General features: G+C 35.0%; 1 protein-coding gene across 1 annotated transcript in view; it reads right to left on the reverse strand.

The window, feature by feature from the left end:
• Window positions 1–19,107, reverse strand: part of LOC106125884 (carboxypeptidase N subunit 2-like) — a 195,490-nt gene that overhangs the window by 71,778 nt on the left and 104,605 nt on the right. The window contains exon 3 of the mRNA XM_013323292.1: window positions 12,727–12,780. Within this exon, the coding sequence (XP_013178746.1) occupies window positions 12,727–12,735 (9 nt within the window). The 5' untranslated portion in view covers window positions 12,736–12,780. The remainder of the gene's footprint in view (window positions 1–12,726; window positions 12,781–19,107) is intronic.

Genomic DNA, 19,107 nt, shown 5'->3' on the forward strand with positions numbered 1-19,107 from the left:
ATCAAAGCTATTATTACACCGAAAGCTACGCTTTCCTAGTCTGCATGTGATCTAAAATTATCGTTTTAATTGGATTTCGTATAAACTGTATGCATAAGTTAGCATACCCAGATTTATACTGATGATTGTTTATATGATAAGGTGGCAAACGAGAAGGTGACCACTTCATTTCGGGGACACAGCGAACCGCTGTCCATAGACATTCGTAATCGCAGATGTATTTCCTATTAGAAGTTATTAGGCACGGAAAGTAGAACAAAATGAGGCCTCTGGCACCACACTCATCAGATTGTACGCGGAAATGCTTCCAATTCACGCCTGTCTACTGTGTGGTCGTGGTATTGCACCGGCCGAGACGACTATTTCGTGCAACAGATGCTGTGCTGACGTCTAACACTGTTGGCTTTGGTATTTATTAAAACTGGTTGTATAACTTCTCTTTTTTCTTTTATAATAATAACAATAGCTTGCAATAAGACGAAGATTTCCAGCGAGAACATAAATCTCTCCATTTAGAAACATTTCGTCTTTAAACAGACCGGAGATTAAGTCAAAAGTTGTAATCAGCGTTAAAAACGTTGAACACCTCTGGCCGAGGAGTGCGGGGGTGCGAGGCGGGGGGCGAGGGCGTGTTGCTGCCGGGAACTAAACTTTAATCCATTGTTTAGCGGAGGATTACATCGTCGCTTATCAACCGCGGCCGGCCGACCTCGTTTTTCCACGTCTAGTTTCAATTAACTGTCGGTTAATTCTGGCGCTAAGTGCGACTTAAGTCTCCTCTTAATTTATACGTTGAATTTAACCTGAGGATTAATGTAAAAGCGGCATCAGGTCTCCTAATTGCCACTCTCGATTGTGTTAACACAAATTAACGACGTTATTTATCATTGTGAAGGGGTTACACCGTTTAGAACTGCCATTAACTGGTAAAGGTATGCATGAAAGTCGCGCGCCTGTTGAATAGGTGGCAGGCAGAGATCAATCTTTTTAATTGGACAGAGAGCAGGTGAAAGTCGCACGCAAATTCGAAATTCCGTCGAACAAAGTTCTTGCCAATTAGAGCAAATTGTTAACATCAGACCCTTACAATGTAAATGTTTGGATTTGTATCGGATATCGTTTGTCTAATTGAGGTATTCTTCGAGATAAGTTGTCTATTTATAGACAATAGCAAAACATTGCCATAAATTAAAGCTCGATTTTAATTAAAAAAATGTTTTCACATTCAATTTTAATCATTATTTATAACCATATATGATTAATTATTTTTGGAAGAAATTTAGCAAATCTTAAACTGACAGCGTTAATCTCGAGCATACAATTTAGTTGACTATAATTCTTCGAGATTCGAAATTGGTATCGTCAACTGAGATGCAGACAAAATTCACTATAAATAGCAACGCACTCGTATTCAATTACAAACGGACTACAGTAACATTGTATCTTTTGCAGCGTAAAAAGGGCAAGGCATTCGATTAAGAGATGCGATCAGTCGCAATACAATCAGTATTATCCGGACGCAGCTGCGGAACCCTAAATTACGGGCCGCTTAGCCGTAACGGAGGGTTCCCGCGTCAGGGTTGCCCGAAAGAACAATGTCAGTAAACACACTATACGGAAAGAAATACTTTTGAAGTCAATGGTAGCCCGTAACTTTTAGTTACGCGACTTCCTTTACTAGTTATGTGTTAAGTTGCTTAATAGTTTCTTCGCAAACTTCAATGTTATATGTTTTGTTGAGATCTGTATTGTTTAATTGTAAGGGAGTAAATCTTTTGATCGTGATAAAGTTTTCATAATATTTGTTTTTACTACTGAAAGTCCCAATAAACTCTTTTATATGGCTGAAGAATAGACATTATACTAAAAAACTAACTTAAATTTGAGATTGTTAATACTACACACACACACACACACATACACATAGAATTGTTACAGTCGCGTAATTTTAGACAACGATATATAAAATTTATCACAAAATGGATAACAATTAATCCAGCAACCCTATTTCTACACCAGTGAAAAAAACGAATGCGAATTGACAGTTTAATCTAGAGAATTGGTGGTGCGGCTGAGCGGGCGTGCACCACGCCTGCATCGACGGATAGATAAAAATATATGTACATATCTTTGCTTAGTCAATTCAAGTAAAAATTAATCGTAATCTGAGATGGAAAGTGAAAATACCGAGATAAAGAATCATTTAATTGTTTTATTCTTTACAAATAATAATTGATAAATTATAATCTATATTTATTTAATAAAATTGTAGTGTCTATGAAAAATGGTGAAAATAAATCATACATCTCGTACACGTGATTTTTTTGCGTTGCTGATAATGAAAGAGCAGTTTTTAAAATTTCTATCTGTTTGTCCGAGAAGCAGTTCCTAGTATTCGCCAGAATGGCTGAACCGATTTCGACCCGACTGAATACGAGCTGATGCAGGCGGATATAAAATATTATAGGCTGTTTTCTTTTTTAAAATTCTGCGCTGACGAAGCCTCGGTCGACCGCTAGTATAATAGAAAAGAGAGACTACACTTGTAAAGCGCTTTATAAAGTTTCTTCGAAACATTTCGAAGTTTTCCTCTTGAACCTTATGACATCAACTTTCGTACTATTTTATTAAGTACTTATGTAGGTAAAACTTTGGTTAACAATATTAAAAAGACAATAATTATAAGACAGGTTACAGTGGAACGGCCATACAAATATACTTGCCATTCATACATGCAGTATAAATTCCACCTTAAAAACAGTACATTATGGTACAAAATTCAACAATAACAATGTTGAGTATCTCTGATTTTCTTCGCTCGCAAGCATAAAGTTAATAAATAAGTAATAAAGATACGAGTAACTAACGCGTCGTCAAACTAACGGTTGATCGTGGTTTAATGCGTGGTTACCGTGGCTTGCATGCCTTCTTTCCCACGATCTGTACTTAATAAATTATATTGTGAATGTTATAAAATTATTATATCTACATGAAGGTAGTTTATTTGTCTAGTATTTTTCTAAAAATGGATATAAATGATAGAATGTCTGAACTTAATTCAACTACATTTTGAAGTAACAATATCAAATATCATATTGTGTCAACTCGTGGTTTCATCGCTTTCACAATTTTCTAACAACACGAGACAAAAAAACTTGGTTAAACGAAGAAATTATTGTGTTTTAGATCCGGTTCAAAGATTACATTTATAAAAGAGACGGTGAATGGATAACAAAAACTTTAAAAGACAAACACGGAGAGATGGGCAAAGCAAATCAATAGATGGCCTTGATCTTGAGTTGGTAACGCCTTTCGCTTTTTTGTTAAAAGAACAATACTAATAAGATTCCACAATCCCGACTGAATACGCGCCTTTGGCGTAGTACATATGCAACCTCTATAAACAAATATACCATTTCCACTGGTGCAGTTGAGGTAGGCCTCTACATGCTATTGGAATTGCGCATAGTAATAGTCGCGCGGTTATTAGCTTAGTGGAAATCGGCCTCACAATGTCATGATAAAGTAATCAGCTAGCATCTTTATGTTTTGAGAAAGTCGACCCAAATTCCATTCATTGTTCCTACTGTTGCCAATGTATAAAATAAATATTGGAATTTACGAATGCAACGAATCGTTGATAAAATCAGTAATTATTTGTTACTAAATTAGTTTACCTAATCAGATTTTTGAAGCTTAGATAAAAAGGATTAAACTATAGTCACGTTAATCTTACTAATATAAATGCGAATGTTTGTATGTTTGAAGGTATCTTCAGAACGGCTGAACGGATCTAGATGAAATATGGCATACATATAGAATAAAGTCTTGAAGAACACATAGGCTATTAATTATGTTTTTATTATTCCGCGCGGACAGAGTTGCGGGCGAGTGTAAAAATATTTTCGTCTCAAAATCTAAATTTATTACGATTATAAGGAAGATGATCCAAATATGGAAATGTAAGTGCGTTTGATGTAACACAGAACATTTTTTTCTTTATAATGTAACAAATGTTTATATTTGAGGAATGTACGGTTGAGCACACGTGTTTAACAATAACAACGCGATCAAAGACCCCGCCTGTCTAAACTTATGATTAAATAATAATATGTCGGTTGCGGCCGCGTTATTTGCGGTTCGTAACTCGATTTTAATGGAATATTTCATTGCGAAGTACATTGTGAATGCGGTTTGCAAAACGTTGCGAGATATACGTGCCTCCGCTGTTTTCCATAAATCTGAATTATAACGCTCAATTTTCCGTGTGTCAACAAAAATATAATTTCATTTGGCGAAGGGGAAATTGGGATGAAAATTGGTTATTTACTCTATTATTAAAGCTTTTAGTGAAATTAAATATAAACAGAAAGCAGCAACTGGAACGACATGTAAGCGAGTGCACGCCAGGCGACGACAATATTTACTTGTTACATTTGGTTCTATATTTTTGAGAAGACTGAAGATGCCTTCAAACTCTTTGTAAAGAGATATAAATAACTGCATAACATATATAACATAACTAATACATTTTCTTGTAAAGAGTTATACAAAAGAAAATCACTAGAAAATGTATGTAACAGCCCTCTATGAAGGCTATGGTAAAGCTTCTAATCCTATACAGAAGTCCGATCAAATATGGGTCCTGTGGGACTACTATGTAACTGCTCATGTTAACTTACTGCGTCAATATTGAATCCGCTACACGTACATAGCTGTCTTTGTAAGTAGAAGTGTAATGCACATCTGTGCATTGCGGGAAATGTACAATCAATATAGCGTTTGTTGTGAGTAACGTAATAAAAGAAGCGTTACGCTTCAGGGATGGCAGAAGGGTTCGTAAGGATCCCCTTTCTTTGCGCCCTCTGCAGACAGTAGCATGTAAACAAACGCAAATTATCTAAATATTACATGCATTGTATTGGAAATAGCAGTTGTAAATACAGACTTTGGTAAGTGTTTCGGTTATTTTATGATTTAAAATTTGAACACGTGAAATTTTTTAAACAACAATCTTTGGGTTTTTAATACCACCATATTTTAACAAATACAACAACTTAAATATTACAGTTTTACTAATAAATTATTAACAGTTTATCAATAATATTGTATGAGCAAAAGTATAAAATTATTAAAACATATTTAAATAAAACTAAACATACACTATTCCGATATATGTATGTAAGCCTCAGGCAATTTCTTGGGAGAAAGGGATGTTTTTAAGTAAATACATGCATTCAGCGCCCTTGCTTTTTCCTTAAGGGCCAGGAAGTATTCGTTATCGAGCACGCAGATTGTCGGAGGGTCAGGGCTCAGGGTCGTCGCGGTCGTTGTGAGGGGCGCTACTGCGACAGATGCGTGATCCCTTGAGTATCCAACATAGAGTATTGAACAATAGAGAGCCTTATAGAATTTGAATTAAATTAGTTACTATTCTCAAGGTTTTATGCGAAGGTGAAAGTAAAATAAGAACATTTGATGATAATTCTACAACCGAATTTAAAAAGTAAGTTGTTTTGAATCAGATCATCATGTATACTTTATTGCATTAAAGTAAAATTGTAGATAGTTTTTAAACTAAATAGAAAGCATTTAATGTTTACCAGTACGAAAACTTGGTATTGCTAAGCATATAATTATAATTGCAACAACAATAATAAATAACAGATGAAAATAAAGATTATGTAAAATTTCACAAATACAGAGACAACAAAAGGAAATCTCTGTGTGAAATCTCTGTTGGAACATTGATCTGCGTCAATGCAAACAAGCACAGAGAGCTTCATTTGAGAATGATTCGTTTGACGCTAGTTGCACTGTGACTGCACGGGGGGAGGGGGGCGAGGGTCCGGAGACAATTTGGGACTCGTAGAGCGATACTTTACGACGATTAAATATATTTATGGTAATCTTTACGCTCTCGGGTGGCAAATCGAAGATTTCTGACGAGATTTATCTACTTGGGGTGAGTTAAATTACTGTTTTACCCATTGGTGACTATTTTATTGTATTTTGCTACAAGTTCTTTAGTCATATCGTTTTTCTGCTATTCTATATATATAAAAGAAAGTCGTGTTAGTTACACTATGTATAACTCAAAAACGGCTTTAAAGCTTAGAGCCAGGAGACGGACATAGGATACTATTTTTTTTTTTCGAATTTATGACTTGAAAAGCTGCTTTTTATTTAACTTACTAATATTGTAAATGCGAATGTTGAGATGTAGATTGATGGATGGGTGGGCTACACTAATTAAGATTCTTTATATATCCACGCGGACGGAGTCGCGGGCGACAGCTAGTTTATATATTTCGAAACTAGTTTAAAATATATCAAATAGTTTAAACGTCCAGTTGTAAGGACTTTATAAAGTATTTTGAATACAAAATAAATCGAAAAAAGCTTTTCAAAATTGTCTTTTGTTACTGCTTAGGCCTATGCGACTTTCAGGATTTCATTAAAAATACACCAATTGCGTGCGTGTTTATTCAATGTATTCCAGAATACGTTATCGGCTTGATGAATGAAGCGGCGTTGGGAGGGTTAACAAAAATAAGATAGCGATGCTATCGCCGTCGAGCAATTTGTCTGAGTAATTTATAGACGGCAGCTCATAATTAGAGATATCTCTGCGTTGTCTATGCGGTGAGGAAGAACGGCATGTCAGCGCACTTATCTTGACTAACTGACCCGCCCCGTCTTCCGTTCACGCAGGGTTGTTCGAATATGGTCTATCTACATAATAAGGGACTGTGTCAATCAAAAATAACTCTCCTGTATTATTAAAATTATACTGAGTCATATGTATGTTAATTAATCGTAGCACATTGAGTTACATTGCATCCTTTAACTTTTTAAATTCGTCATGTTAAAATGTGTTTGATAAGGTCTGTTAAAGAAAATGTATGCAATCCGCCCATCAGCTTTTTTGCCATCTACAAAAAGGTATATTACTACAATTACTGTTTACGAATTATTGAGAGCAAATATTATATTATTTAATTTAATTGTAAAATTAAGTCTTAAGTTGGTAGCCCTGTTTAATCCTAAACACTTATCTCATTCATTAATAACCCGCACGTTTTTCGTGCAGTGGGACAGTTAATTAGGCTGCATGACACCGGCCGACGCCTACCGAACGATGGACTGATATCGCTACTTTTTAATTAATTATTGCTGCGTAAACACTAAAGGAAAATGTATGTTAAAAAGTTGATGTATACTTTTGCAGTGTTATTATATTTAAATTGTACACGTAATGAAACAGCTATTGGTATTGCCATGACAGACCAATTGAAATATCTAGCTGTCGCTCGCAACTCCGTCCGCGCGGAATAAAAAACCTATGTGGTTTTTCCAGATTATGTTCTACATCTATGCCAAATTTCATCAAAATGCGTTAAGCCGTTCCTAACAAACATGTATTCATCCATCCATCTAAACTTTCGCATTTCTAATATAAGTAAGATAATCTGTAAGGGTAAAAAATATTCACATTTGTAAGCTAGTGTGTTTACATTAAAGATACCTATGTAAGAAACATGACCAAACAGAACCGGTCGGATAGACAAACTTCTGTTTTTACGTGACATTATATTGTATTCATGCAGTAGTAAAATATCCCGCTATCTTACTCATGTGTACTAACACAAACTAAAGGAGCGTTCACATTACGTGCATGTGTTGATTACGTATACATCTCAGGTATAGATAGTGATGCAATAAAAACAATCCTTAACAAGAGTTGGATTGTCTCATTCCAAGAAAAGTATCGTAGTTAGAAGTGATTGAGGCTCAGCACAAGTGTACACGGAATGAGTCAAACTGAATTGTGACAAAGTATCGAATAATCTTACTAATGTAATAAATGCGAATGTTTAGATGGATGGATGTTTGTCACAAGGTATCTCCTGAATGACAGCATGGATATGACTGAAATTTCACATAGATGTAGAACATAATCTAGAAGAATACATCGGCTACTAATTGTTTTTTTTTTAAATCCGCGCGGACGGCGTCGCTGGTAACAGCTAGTATATCAATAATATATGAAACATATGTAAACAATGATGTACAATGAAGGTGCTAATAACTTTTTAACGGTGAATATATAGAGTTCAATGGATCACTATATACAATATAAAAACAAAATAAAAAATATGAAACCAAAGGGACGTAGTTCGGTCAGACTTTCCCATAACAATTTCTATAAAATTCTCCTTATTCTTTTCTTTGTTCTCACGCCCGAATAAACGCAAACTGTGAACTCGAAATGCAATCCGAAACAAAGTATTCTATGAGGTTTTTTGTACGTAACAAAATATCTGGTAGGGGAACACTCGCAAATCGTTTTTAGCGATGCCCCCGCCCCCTTTGCCCGCCACTCCGCTGTTTACCTCTCTCGGATTACTCGTCTCAGTTGCGACGTAACTCTGCACATGACAAATAAAACTAGTTTAGAATGTACTCCGTATCAATTTAGTAGCAACATTTTGTTTGTGCTTCACTTTTAAAGGAGATTTTTAAAAGCGCTTTCTCGTTGTTTTTTGTGTTTTAACATTTTAAAGTGCTGTTCATTTGAGACGTGGATGGTGGATGGTTTTAACAGTCATTTTTTTAGAACCTAAACTAATATACGGATAGGTTATAATGCACACTTGAATTAGATATGACATCATGATAGTTCATAGGATACTGTAGGCTGTCATACGTGGTACTCATATTAATATATGTATACTATGACATCATCAATTAAATCATTATCTAAATAAAATAAATTAATTTGTTTGTCCCACGATATGTTCTTAAATCACTGGACTGATGAAACTTTGGTAAGATACACAAAAAAATGTTGCTTAAAGAAATTAAATATTTCTTTAAATGAAACTTTATCCATATTTTAAGATATTGTTTGATATATTCATCAAAAATCATATATTTTAACAAAGTTATTAAAAATTTGAAATCAAACAAGGAAAGGATGGGAAGTGGAAGTGGAATTTCCGGATGAGAGTATTATGGAAAGGGAAAATATTTTCTTTCTGTGCATCCTCTCCTACGCTGATTAAAGGTAGGCAACGCATATGCAATTGCGTATGTCTATGGGCAACGGTCACTTCGCTATTGCAGCGATTACACATACACATGCTTTAAACAATTATAATATTAAACTATACTAGTGTACTTTATGCATTCAACTTACTTAGCTAAAGAAAATGAAAGAGAACATAAAGAAACAAAAAGTAAACATTCACAAGTCTTCCATCTGTATCGAGGACCTAATTACGATGAAATCTCTGCCGATGTACCTTTTTCTTGAGTTCTCTGATACGTAAAGGACATCTTTTATTTCCGGAAATGAATAGTTTCCATTAAAATGTCGGCGAATAGGAAAGAGATTGCTTTTTCAAAATAAAAATGTTGATAGGAAATATAAATCTAGTGATTAATTATTACTAGTTACCTAATAATTCTGCAACGAATATAAATCAAATAACATCGAAAAACTGTATAAAAATTTGTCGTTCCTTCATTTTATTACTGATTTACTCTACTAGAATATTTCAGTAATCTCTCTTCATAGTAAACTTGAACACTTTATTACATCCGTTATTTTCTTTCCTTTAGATACTGAAAAGATAGTTCATAAAACAGATGATCGATGGAGAACTATGTTTAGAACGAAACTAAGAAATATAATAAAAATATATTTAAAACGTAATACCTTGTGCAAGCTAGTTACAGGAAATTCGTAGAAAAGAGTGCAAGATATTCGCGAAGACTAACGAGCAAATGGCCACATAAATATGACTAAAACAGCGAAGTAACCGCTGCCCATAGACATATGCTATAAAGATATACCCTTAAAGATAAAACATTGTCTTTAATCAACAAGTTTAGAGACTAAATAAAATTTTAAAGTCTATAATATGTAGGTACTATAGAATACATAGATGTAGAACATAGTTTGGAAGAATACATAGGCTACTAATTAAGTTTTGTTTAATTGCGCGCGGACGGAGTCTAAGGCTAGTCTTATATTACCACCAGATCAACAACCTTTTGCCTATTGGATTAGTAAAGCAAAAAAAGTTAGTAATCGATTAACGTTTACACAATTTTGCATGACGATTTTTTATCCATAAAAAGATATTGTTGAACTTTACAGTACTGTGTAAACACAATGTATTTTCCTCGACCTTGATAGTAATAGGAAGAGCAATAACCTTAAGAGACACTTTAATTTGGCCGTGCTAATTGCCCGCCCCTCGCCCGTGTCGGCAATATCCGCCTGAAACCCGGAGCACGATAACCTGCACTTGACATTCGGAGTCCATCGCCGCATAGATATTGCGAATTAACTCCTAACCTTTAACAGGCCATCTAGTGTTAATTGTTTCAAATCAAACGATTGTTAATTACTGATTAAATATTATTATAAATTAAGATACGATTAATACAAAAAACGCATTCATATTCTAAAATAATCTTTTAATAAAGAGATCAGCGAAACACTATCTATCTAAAAAAATATATTTACTAATACGGTAATGCTTTGAAGGCTTTGGTTACTAATATCAATTAGTACCTTAAGCCTCTTGTTTATTTTTTTAAACAGAGCATATTATAAGAAAGAGCCTTACGAGGATTCTCCTTATTGTTCGTGTTTCTTATAAAATTTGGATTTTGTAATCCACGTAAGCGTTAACAGCGGGAGGCGAGCGCTTTAAATATTAACAAGTTCCCGCCAAACAGCACCTCGGCGTTTATTTTCGTAAAACAATAAGCAGATGGTGTAATAAACGGGAGAGGCTTTTCCTCTGACATTTTTTTAAATATATAAAATAAGAATTTTTAATTGTTAGCAGCAACTTTTGTAGGTTATGAATTGTATTGGCGCCATTTTGTTTAGTTGCGCGGGAAATATGGCAACCCTCATATAATGTTTCTAGAGAAAAATATGTTTTAAACGATAATTAATTTTTATGTTAGAAATTTTTCTCTAAAAGAATTTTTAAAATACAAATAATATTGTATTTCTAATGTTGCATCGTGCATATTTGTTTTTGAGGTTATATTTCTTTGTTTTAGTTGCATATTTACTTTTGTCAAAGCAAATATTCTTATAATGCCTATAAATCAAATCAACTGATAGAAAGTTTATTGAAATGATGTAAAATGTAATTGTTTCAACCCGACTTTACAATTTATAGGCAGTATGTCTTGATGCTTTTGTAAAGTGTTAATAGTAAAAATTTCATTACGTTAAAATTGGGCATTTGGTGTTTTATATTTTTAGCATGTATAACCAAAATGAGATATAGAGAATAAGAAGCGAGAATTTGTGTACATTCATGTCACCTGTTTATTTATAATTCACTCGGAAGTTTATTATAACAAATTTAAATAAAATAGCGACGGAAAACCGCGGCGTGAACTTCACGGTATAGTCCGAGAGCGTCGGCAAGTCAGGAAGGAAAGGTTTCCAAAGTTTGTACGAAAAAACCCCGAAAATTAAAGCCGAACATTGTGTTTCCACCGGTCGAGGGTCCGCGGGGTAAATATTATTCGTGCTCCGTCTTTTATTTCCTTTGTTTTACACTTTATTATTTGCGGTCCGAGCCCACCTTAGCCGAGGCGTGACCGCCGACGTCAGAATTAAAAGAACCAGCCCCCGGAACGAGCCGCTCCGGACACGTGGACGGGAAATACGTATTCTGTAATAATTCCCGAGGAGATATTAAACTTCCACTCTTAAATACAAAGAAACAAAGACTTCAATGTATCAGATGCGGGCTTTACGCAGTTCTAATTGACGAAATTCGACAAACACAAAAAGTTTTTGCACGCTTCGTGGAGCGGAATTGTACGTAATTAGTAGGACCGATTCGGGCAGGGAAAGTTGCTATCCGTTTCGCCGGCGTCGTAAAGACGGAATTTTATTCGAGGGAATGCGCTGCCCCGGGTCTTTATGAAAACTGTCCCCTTCTTCGAAGCTGATTCTGTAATTTGTGCTCCTCAAGTGATTCCTGAGGACAGTCCACCAGATGGTGCGATATTGGACATTCGAATTTTATGCGTCAACCCTCGCCGGCGACGTTTCATTCTGACGGATCGTAAAACGAGGAATTCGTCAACGAGGGAATATAGTGCTACGTGCAGGTCTGGCAGGCCGCAGAAAACGACGGGAATGAATTCCAGATGAGCCTTTATTTATATTACGACCGCCTCTTGTGACCTTTGTCGGGCGAGAGATGTCAACCGAGCCTACTGTTTTGTTTTCTTTTTATTATGTCATAAAAGTTACTACAGTTCAATTACTTGCAAAAGACGAAAAGATTTATGTTTTAGACTTAAATATGTAAATAAGCCGTGTTGTTTGGATTAACTCAACGAATATTAATTCCACTAATTCAAATCTATCTATATATATAAAAGAAACTCGTGTTAGTTACACTATTTATAACTCAAGAACGACTTTACCGATATGGCTGAAAATTGGTGAGGAGGTAGCTTAGAGCCAGGAGACGGACATAGGATACTATTTTTTTTTGAATTTATGCCTTGAAGAGCTGCTTTTTATTTAACTTACTAATATTATTAATGAGAATGTTTAGATGGATGTGACGTGGATGGATGGGTGGGCTACACTAATTAAGTTTTTTATATATCAACGCGGACGGAGTCGCGGGCGACAGCTAGTTAGAAATATTTAGGTAAACTTACCATTGACATGTTGAAATACTTTTTATTCGAATGTAGTTTGCCAGCATCGACGTTCTGAAACAATACAAGTTGTTGTTTTAGACAATTTAAAACAATTCTAATTCACTATATTTTCCAGGAATATGCTACAATAAAAATAAATATTTAAAAACTAGGTTTCACAACCTAATCTAGAGCAGATAGATAAAGTGCTAGAGCTAAAACGCACTTTGTTTTTATTGAATAAATTGTTTGAGCCTTCTTCATACTATTATCTAGGCAAAGATCAAACTTTATCAGACAAAATAACTTATTGAAAGAATTTTATTAGGTCAACCCTTTCTTCCCAATCAAGGCAGGAATTTGTCAATAGGAATGGGGGGATGTGGGGAGTGGGGGGTGGAATCGGGTCGCTTTGTCAGAGCAATTGCCTGCGACGCCGGCACCTGAGCCTTTGTACAAATGTTGCGAACACATGCCCGTAATATATAAGACGCGAACGAGCCTCGCTCGGGGAAAACGAAAGGAATAATGCGGAAAAAGTGTATGTTATTCTACGTGAGTATGTTATACTGTATTGAGCGTCGGTGGCTCAGGGGTCAAGCACTTAGATTGCAATCTGCAGGTCCTGGGTTCGAATCCCACCATGTACCAATGTGTTTTTCGATTTCCGATTTACACATGTACATTTATCCGACGTTCTTACGGTGAAGGAAAACATCGTGATGTAACCTGTGCATATCTGAAAAGATATGTGTGAAGTAAACCAACACGCACTTGGTCAGCGTGGTTGACCGAGCCCCTCAGTGGGGACGTAAAGCGAACTGATGATAATGATGTTATGATGATGATGTTATACTATATAATCTTGCAAGAAACAAGATGTTGTCTTAAAAAATTATACTTTCAACTTAAATTTAACAAGGGTATGTATTAGAAACCGATAGACTTGACTATTTTGATTATAATGTAAGAAATAATTTGTTCCTCACTTTCCTACAAAATGATTGATTTGGGTTTATTTGAAATTGAAATGATTGTTTGTTTTTGCTATACGTATCCTGTAATTGTAATATATTTAGTGTAGATATAAAATTCCTGTGTTTAAGCCTTAAATGGTTTTTTTTATTTATTAGGCTTAATAGTTATTTAAAAATATACAAAAAAGGGTATATTGTAGACCGTGTACCACAATAAATAAATACGGTCCGTCCACGAGTGCTGGCGGCGGACGCCATAATTCATGGTCCCCCGCGTCGAGCGCGGTCCCGACGTTTTGTACATTTTGCGATGCCGTGTGGACACCCGAGTGTGCCGTGTCCGCGGTTTTAGACGATTTTAATATTAAATTCTATTTGCGCCAAAACTGGGGAACGAATTTTGTGATAATAATATGGCATCTTTTTGCAAGTTTCTTGTTCAAATGAGCTCATAACTTTTATAAAATTATCAGGGTGTTAACTAAATTAGATTTAAAATAAAATAAATAAAATGACTGTTTTATATTATTTAATGCCCATGATAGTAAAGTTTGTATGTTCATACATCATTAGTAAATATACAGTTAGTAATGCGTTTGGAATATATCGTAAAAAACATTTAAATACAAAATGGACTGTCAAAGAGAAAACGCTTTGCGTTACAATTTGAGCACTTCAATCTACATACGAAAAGTACGAGTCAAGCCTCCTATAAGCCAGTTGAGTAAAGTCGACGTTGAGTAAATTATTCGTTGAGCATTCTGCTCAGGTATTAGCAACTGACAGCGCTTGTTAGATACTATTAGCGCAACACGGGGTATTTGCATGACAAAGGCTCCGACGGACAGGTTCACTTGAGTGTTGGTTTTCAGAGTATCGCGCATTAACTCGTATGTGTAAGTAAATGAGATGAGAATGTGTTGGCTTTGTTAAACTTCGCCTTGTCAGGTATATAGAGTTACTTATTTAAATTATAATATTTATGTTAGACTAGTTGTTGCCTGCGACTCCGTCAGTGCGAAAATAAAAAAAATAATTAATAGCCTATATGGTTTATCAGATTTTTTTACATCTATGCCAAATTTCAGCGAGATCTATGCAGCCGTTCTGGATATACCTTCTAACAAACATCCATCCATCCATACAAATATTCACATTTATAATATTAGTAAGATATGATGTTAAATTGGTATCTTTTTTACTTAATGTTTAGAGTTTTCAACATGAATTTTAATCGCAACATTAAGAAGCCTCTTACACACAAAAAATCACATACACTCAGTAAAATAACACATAAAAATTCATACAGTTTTAATAATAACAAGAACAAATGAATAAATGTCAAATATTTTGTATTAAACAAAAATTATGTCAAACAACGTCACGTCAATAGTGTAAGCTACAATCAAAATTGCTTTCATTTGGTTGACCCGATTTGTTACTTTATGAATTTGAAGCAATTTGTCGCTTCGACATTTTACTTTGTCGAGAACTATTTGAATGGACAATTCAATGAAACAAATTAATCGAATATTTCTATTGAAGTATGGCTGGTAAAATTTTAACTTTTTTATGGAACGTTTAGTTTTATTTCCTATAAGCTTTAGTGTTGACATTTTTATGGGTAAATAAAGGACTTGTCTAGTCCGGCTTTAACGCCTTTATGTTCTATGTTTTATATAACTCTATTGAAACCGTGGATTTATGAGACTAAAATCCCTGTTTCAAACATATTGTTATCTCTATTTTATCAAAGATGAAAGACAGGGATGGTTATATGTTTTATATAGAGATTTTATTACTACTAGAATCTCTCTAGTTGCTAAGTAGAAATAGAGAATAAAGTTTTTTCAATTCAAAACTTTTTGCATGGATGGATTTTTTAGATGGATGGATGGATGTTTGTTTTTAGGTATCTACGGAACGGCTCATCAGATCTTTTTGAAATGAAGCACAGATGTAGGTTATAATCTGGAAGAACACATAAGCTACTCATTTAGTTTTTTTTTAATTCTGCGCGGACGGAGCCGCGGGCGATGGCTAGTTTAGTCATAAATAAGACTATCATTCCGATAATGCACTAACGCATTAAGGTAGAGGTCATTATTTAATGTCAAACCAATAACATGTGAAAGATATCTTCGTGTTCATGGTGTGGCTCCAGGCTCTTACGTGATTGGTTCAGACCTTTTCCCTTCCGCTGTATGCATCAAACGCCTCACACACCCTCGTCAGCTGAGGATCTTGACCCTCTTTAACCAAATGTCGATTTTATATATAAATATATTGGGTATTTACATATCATTATGATAGGATTTTCAAATCTGTTAAATTGCGTTATGCAAAACTGCTTTTTAAAAATTATTATTTGTCAAATTTAATAAATGAAAATCTTTCAAAATTAATTTATTACAAAAGTTATAAACTATTTAATTATCTTTAATACATAAAAGGTGGTATTGTCCGTCCTGTTATTTCAACTCTACATTCAACGATGCGTCACATACGTATCACAAAAGCTTTGTCCCTAAAAATAAACACGCTTCAGTTATTCATTGCTTCAACCTTTACTATTTTCAAACTAATTGCCTTTGACGTAGCGAACTAATGTAACTTGGAACAGACCTTAATGCTTTCATACGACTGATTTATATTTGTCTCCGTCACCGCGAACAAATACATCTTCAGCGGGGTGAAAAATGATGCGCCGCAGAGACAATGCCGCTAAAATTGTTTCTCGTCCGCCGCAGGACTACGGACCCTTGTGATAATAAACAGGAACTAAGAAACGTTAATGGTAATAGAAGAAGTAATGGTAAAATGGTGTTTTCTCGTAGTAATTTAGAAATATTATCCAATTAGGTTAGATGTTAAACATAACAATGCTGTCGGAAGATCTGCTACTGTTTAGGATACTAGGAAACGTAAATTTTCGAAACTAATATTGTATACTTGTGTCGCGAGGATATCGTACTGTATCATTCCGTACAAACAGCGTTGAATTGTAAATGAGAGTCGTCTTTTCCGTCAGTACTGGCATTGCGACTACACGGCTTACACGAATTTAAAAAATGTTTATCATCTTGAAAATCGCTGCGACTTTTTTCACTAATATCTTAACAAACAGGTAAGCCCTTTGTATTTAAATAAATGTAAGGCAAGGCAGTGATTTTAGTTGCTAAGCGACTTTGTAGTGTATTCTTATGAAGGTTCCTGTCCAGGCATACTTCTCCGATATTATGTTCTTTCGTCGCCAAAGCCAGTCGCTCGCTACCTGTTTTTGGATATCGTCGTGAGATAGAAAACATTTCTAAATCTCGAGTTAATAAAATACTTAATAAAACAATACAAAAAGACAAACTAGAAACGGAACACGGAGCGACTACGCTGGACCGAGAACATATTTTAAACGGGAAACATTCCATCTTTCCATTTCCGACCAACCTTGGGAAATTCTGTAAATTGCGGAGATATTCAGAAATAACGGCGCTAGCAGCGAGACAAAGGAGTGGGCTAAGCGAAGTAGGTAAGCCATAATCTATTAAGCAATAATAGGGGTATAGCGGGGAGAAACGCGGGGCGACTAATTGGCGGCGAACAAAGGAGCTCACACAAAGCTGGATAGGACCCGTCTAAAGGAGTCGAAGACATTTTTATACGAAACGGTTTATAGTAGATCCGGGCCTTCGTTCCTTGCTAAGGATAGTAGTAAATCTAAGGCGTTCGCTCGCTCGATTACCTCGACTTCCTACAAAGATATCAATATTGTTAATGTACAAGATTTCATTATTTTACACTATAAATTGTTGAACTGTAATCTAAAAATCAAATTATATAAAAAATGTTACCATAAAAATAGTGACCGAAATTCAGATCGCCCACTCGCAAATTGTTGTTTGGTGATAGAAATCAGGTTACCAATTACTAAAAATTTGAATATTTATCGAGAGACGAAGATTATTTTGCATATCAAAAAGGTTTCTAATTTAGTATACGAGGAATACAGCAGTTTCATTGAAATACATTGCACCATTGCGGGCTGTCGTACACACTGAAGAAATATAGGTTACCAAATTAAAATTAATCAGAATTCACTGAGTCCTATTTAATGTAAGTAAATAATACAAAACAAGCTATATGAATCAGTACAGGAAACGTTATGATCATAGAATAATCCAGGTATAAATCATTGAGTTGCTTTTAGCATATCACAGTACACTTGAAGATTACAGCTCTGTTAGCGGTGTGTCGATAGTAACGAGTGCAGTGGATTTGCAATCGAACTATAAATATACAGTCAGATGAGAATGAGTCAGAAATATGGGGAATGGGGCGCTGCTTTATCATCCGGCTAAGATTGCATCGCATCTAAATTATAATAACTTCAGATAAAGGTTATTATTATAAAGGTATTGTTAATGTGATTGGAATTAAAAAAAATAGTGATTAAGTAAATACTTATGCTATGTAGTTCACTCAAAGTTAACAAACGCTACTTTAGTCTTTGCAATTTTGTAATTTACCAAATTTAAGATAAAAGGTAGGTTTAAATACAAAGGGTTTATAAAATTAATGCTTCGATGTATATAATTTGAATAAAATTTGATTTACAGACAATTAATGTACTCAGCTATATAACAATTGAATAGACATACTAAGAAAGCCTTTCCACATGCTCGTTCATTACAAAGGTAGCTCCATCTGGCGGAATGCAAGTAGACCGCAGGTGTTCTCTGGGAGTGCCCATTCCATCGGCACATTCAAATATCTCCGTAGCTTTACTGCGCGGGGATTCAAAGCGCATTCCGCCTGTGTTTTTACTGTACCGTTAGGAACATTGAACATTTTAGAGTGGGGACGTTCGATTGAAAATTTACTGAGTTGGAATTAATGACATTGACAAGAAAATAGTTGGTGAACGTTACAATTTAATAATTAAATTGTTACGAACAGATAATCCAATGAAATAACGTCATATCAGATCCTAAATAGTGTTTTAGCTAGTAAGAAATGAACGATAATAAACTAGTTTATAGTTTGAAATATATTCATTGATTTAGGAAATCCAGACCCCAGAAGACAAAAATTTGAGGACAGTAACACATACAAAATGTTACAATTATCTTATTTTGAAGAGAAGCAGTCATTTCGTACGGAATGGGAAGCTTTGTTGTAGGAGGGTTTAACTCGCGTGATGCGTAACAACTTCATTTGCTCATGTGTATGCCGGATCCGTCTCTAGCTGGACATAAAACGTCCGTGTTCGCGGCAATCCACTCACCGAGTCGCCGTCGGCAACTTGCCAAACGTGGAATTGTCGTGGACCATTAAAATGTTGCCGTTCGTTCTCCGCACTCTCTATTGTTGTTTAGTGTGCATGCAGCTTTATTTCCGTGATTAGTCTGACTACAACTTATGGAGT

Source organism: Papilio xuthus, unplaced genomic scaffold (genome assembly GCF_000836235.2).
Source record: "Papilio xuthus unplaced genomic scaffold, Pxut_1.1 DF825752.1, whole genome shotgun sequence".
NCBI classification, from domain to species: Eukaryota; Metazoa; Arthropoda; class Insecta; order Lepidoptera; family Papilionidae; genus Papilio; species Papilio xuthus.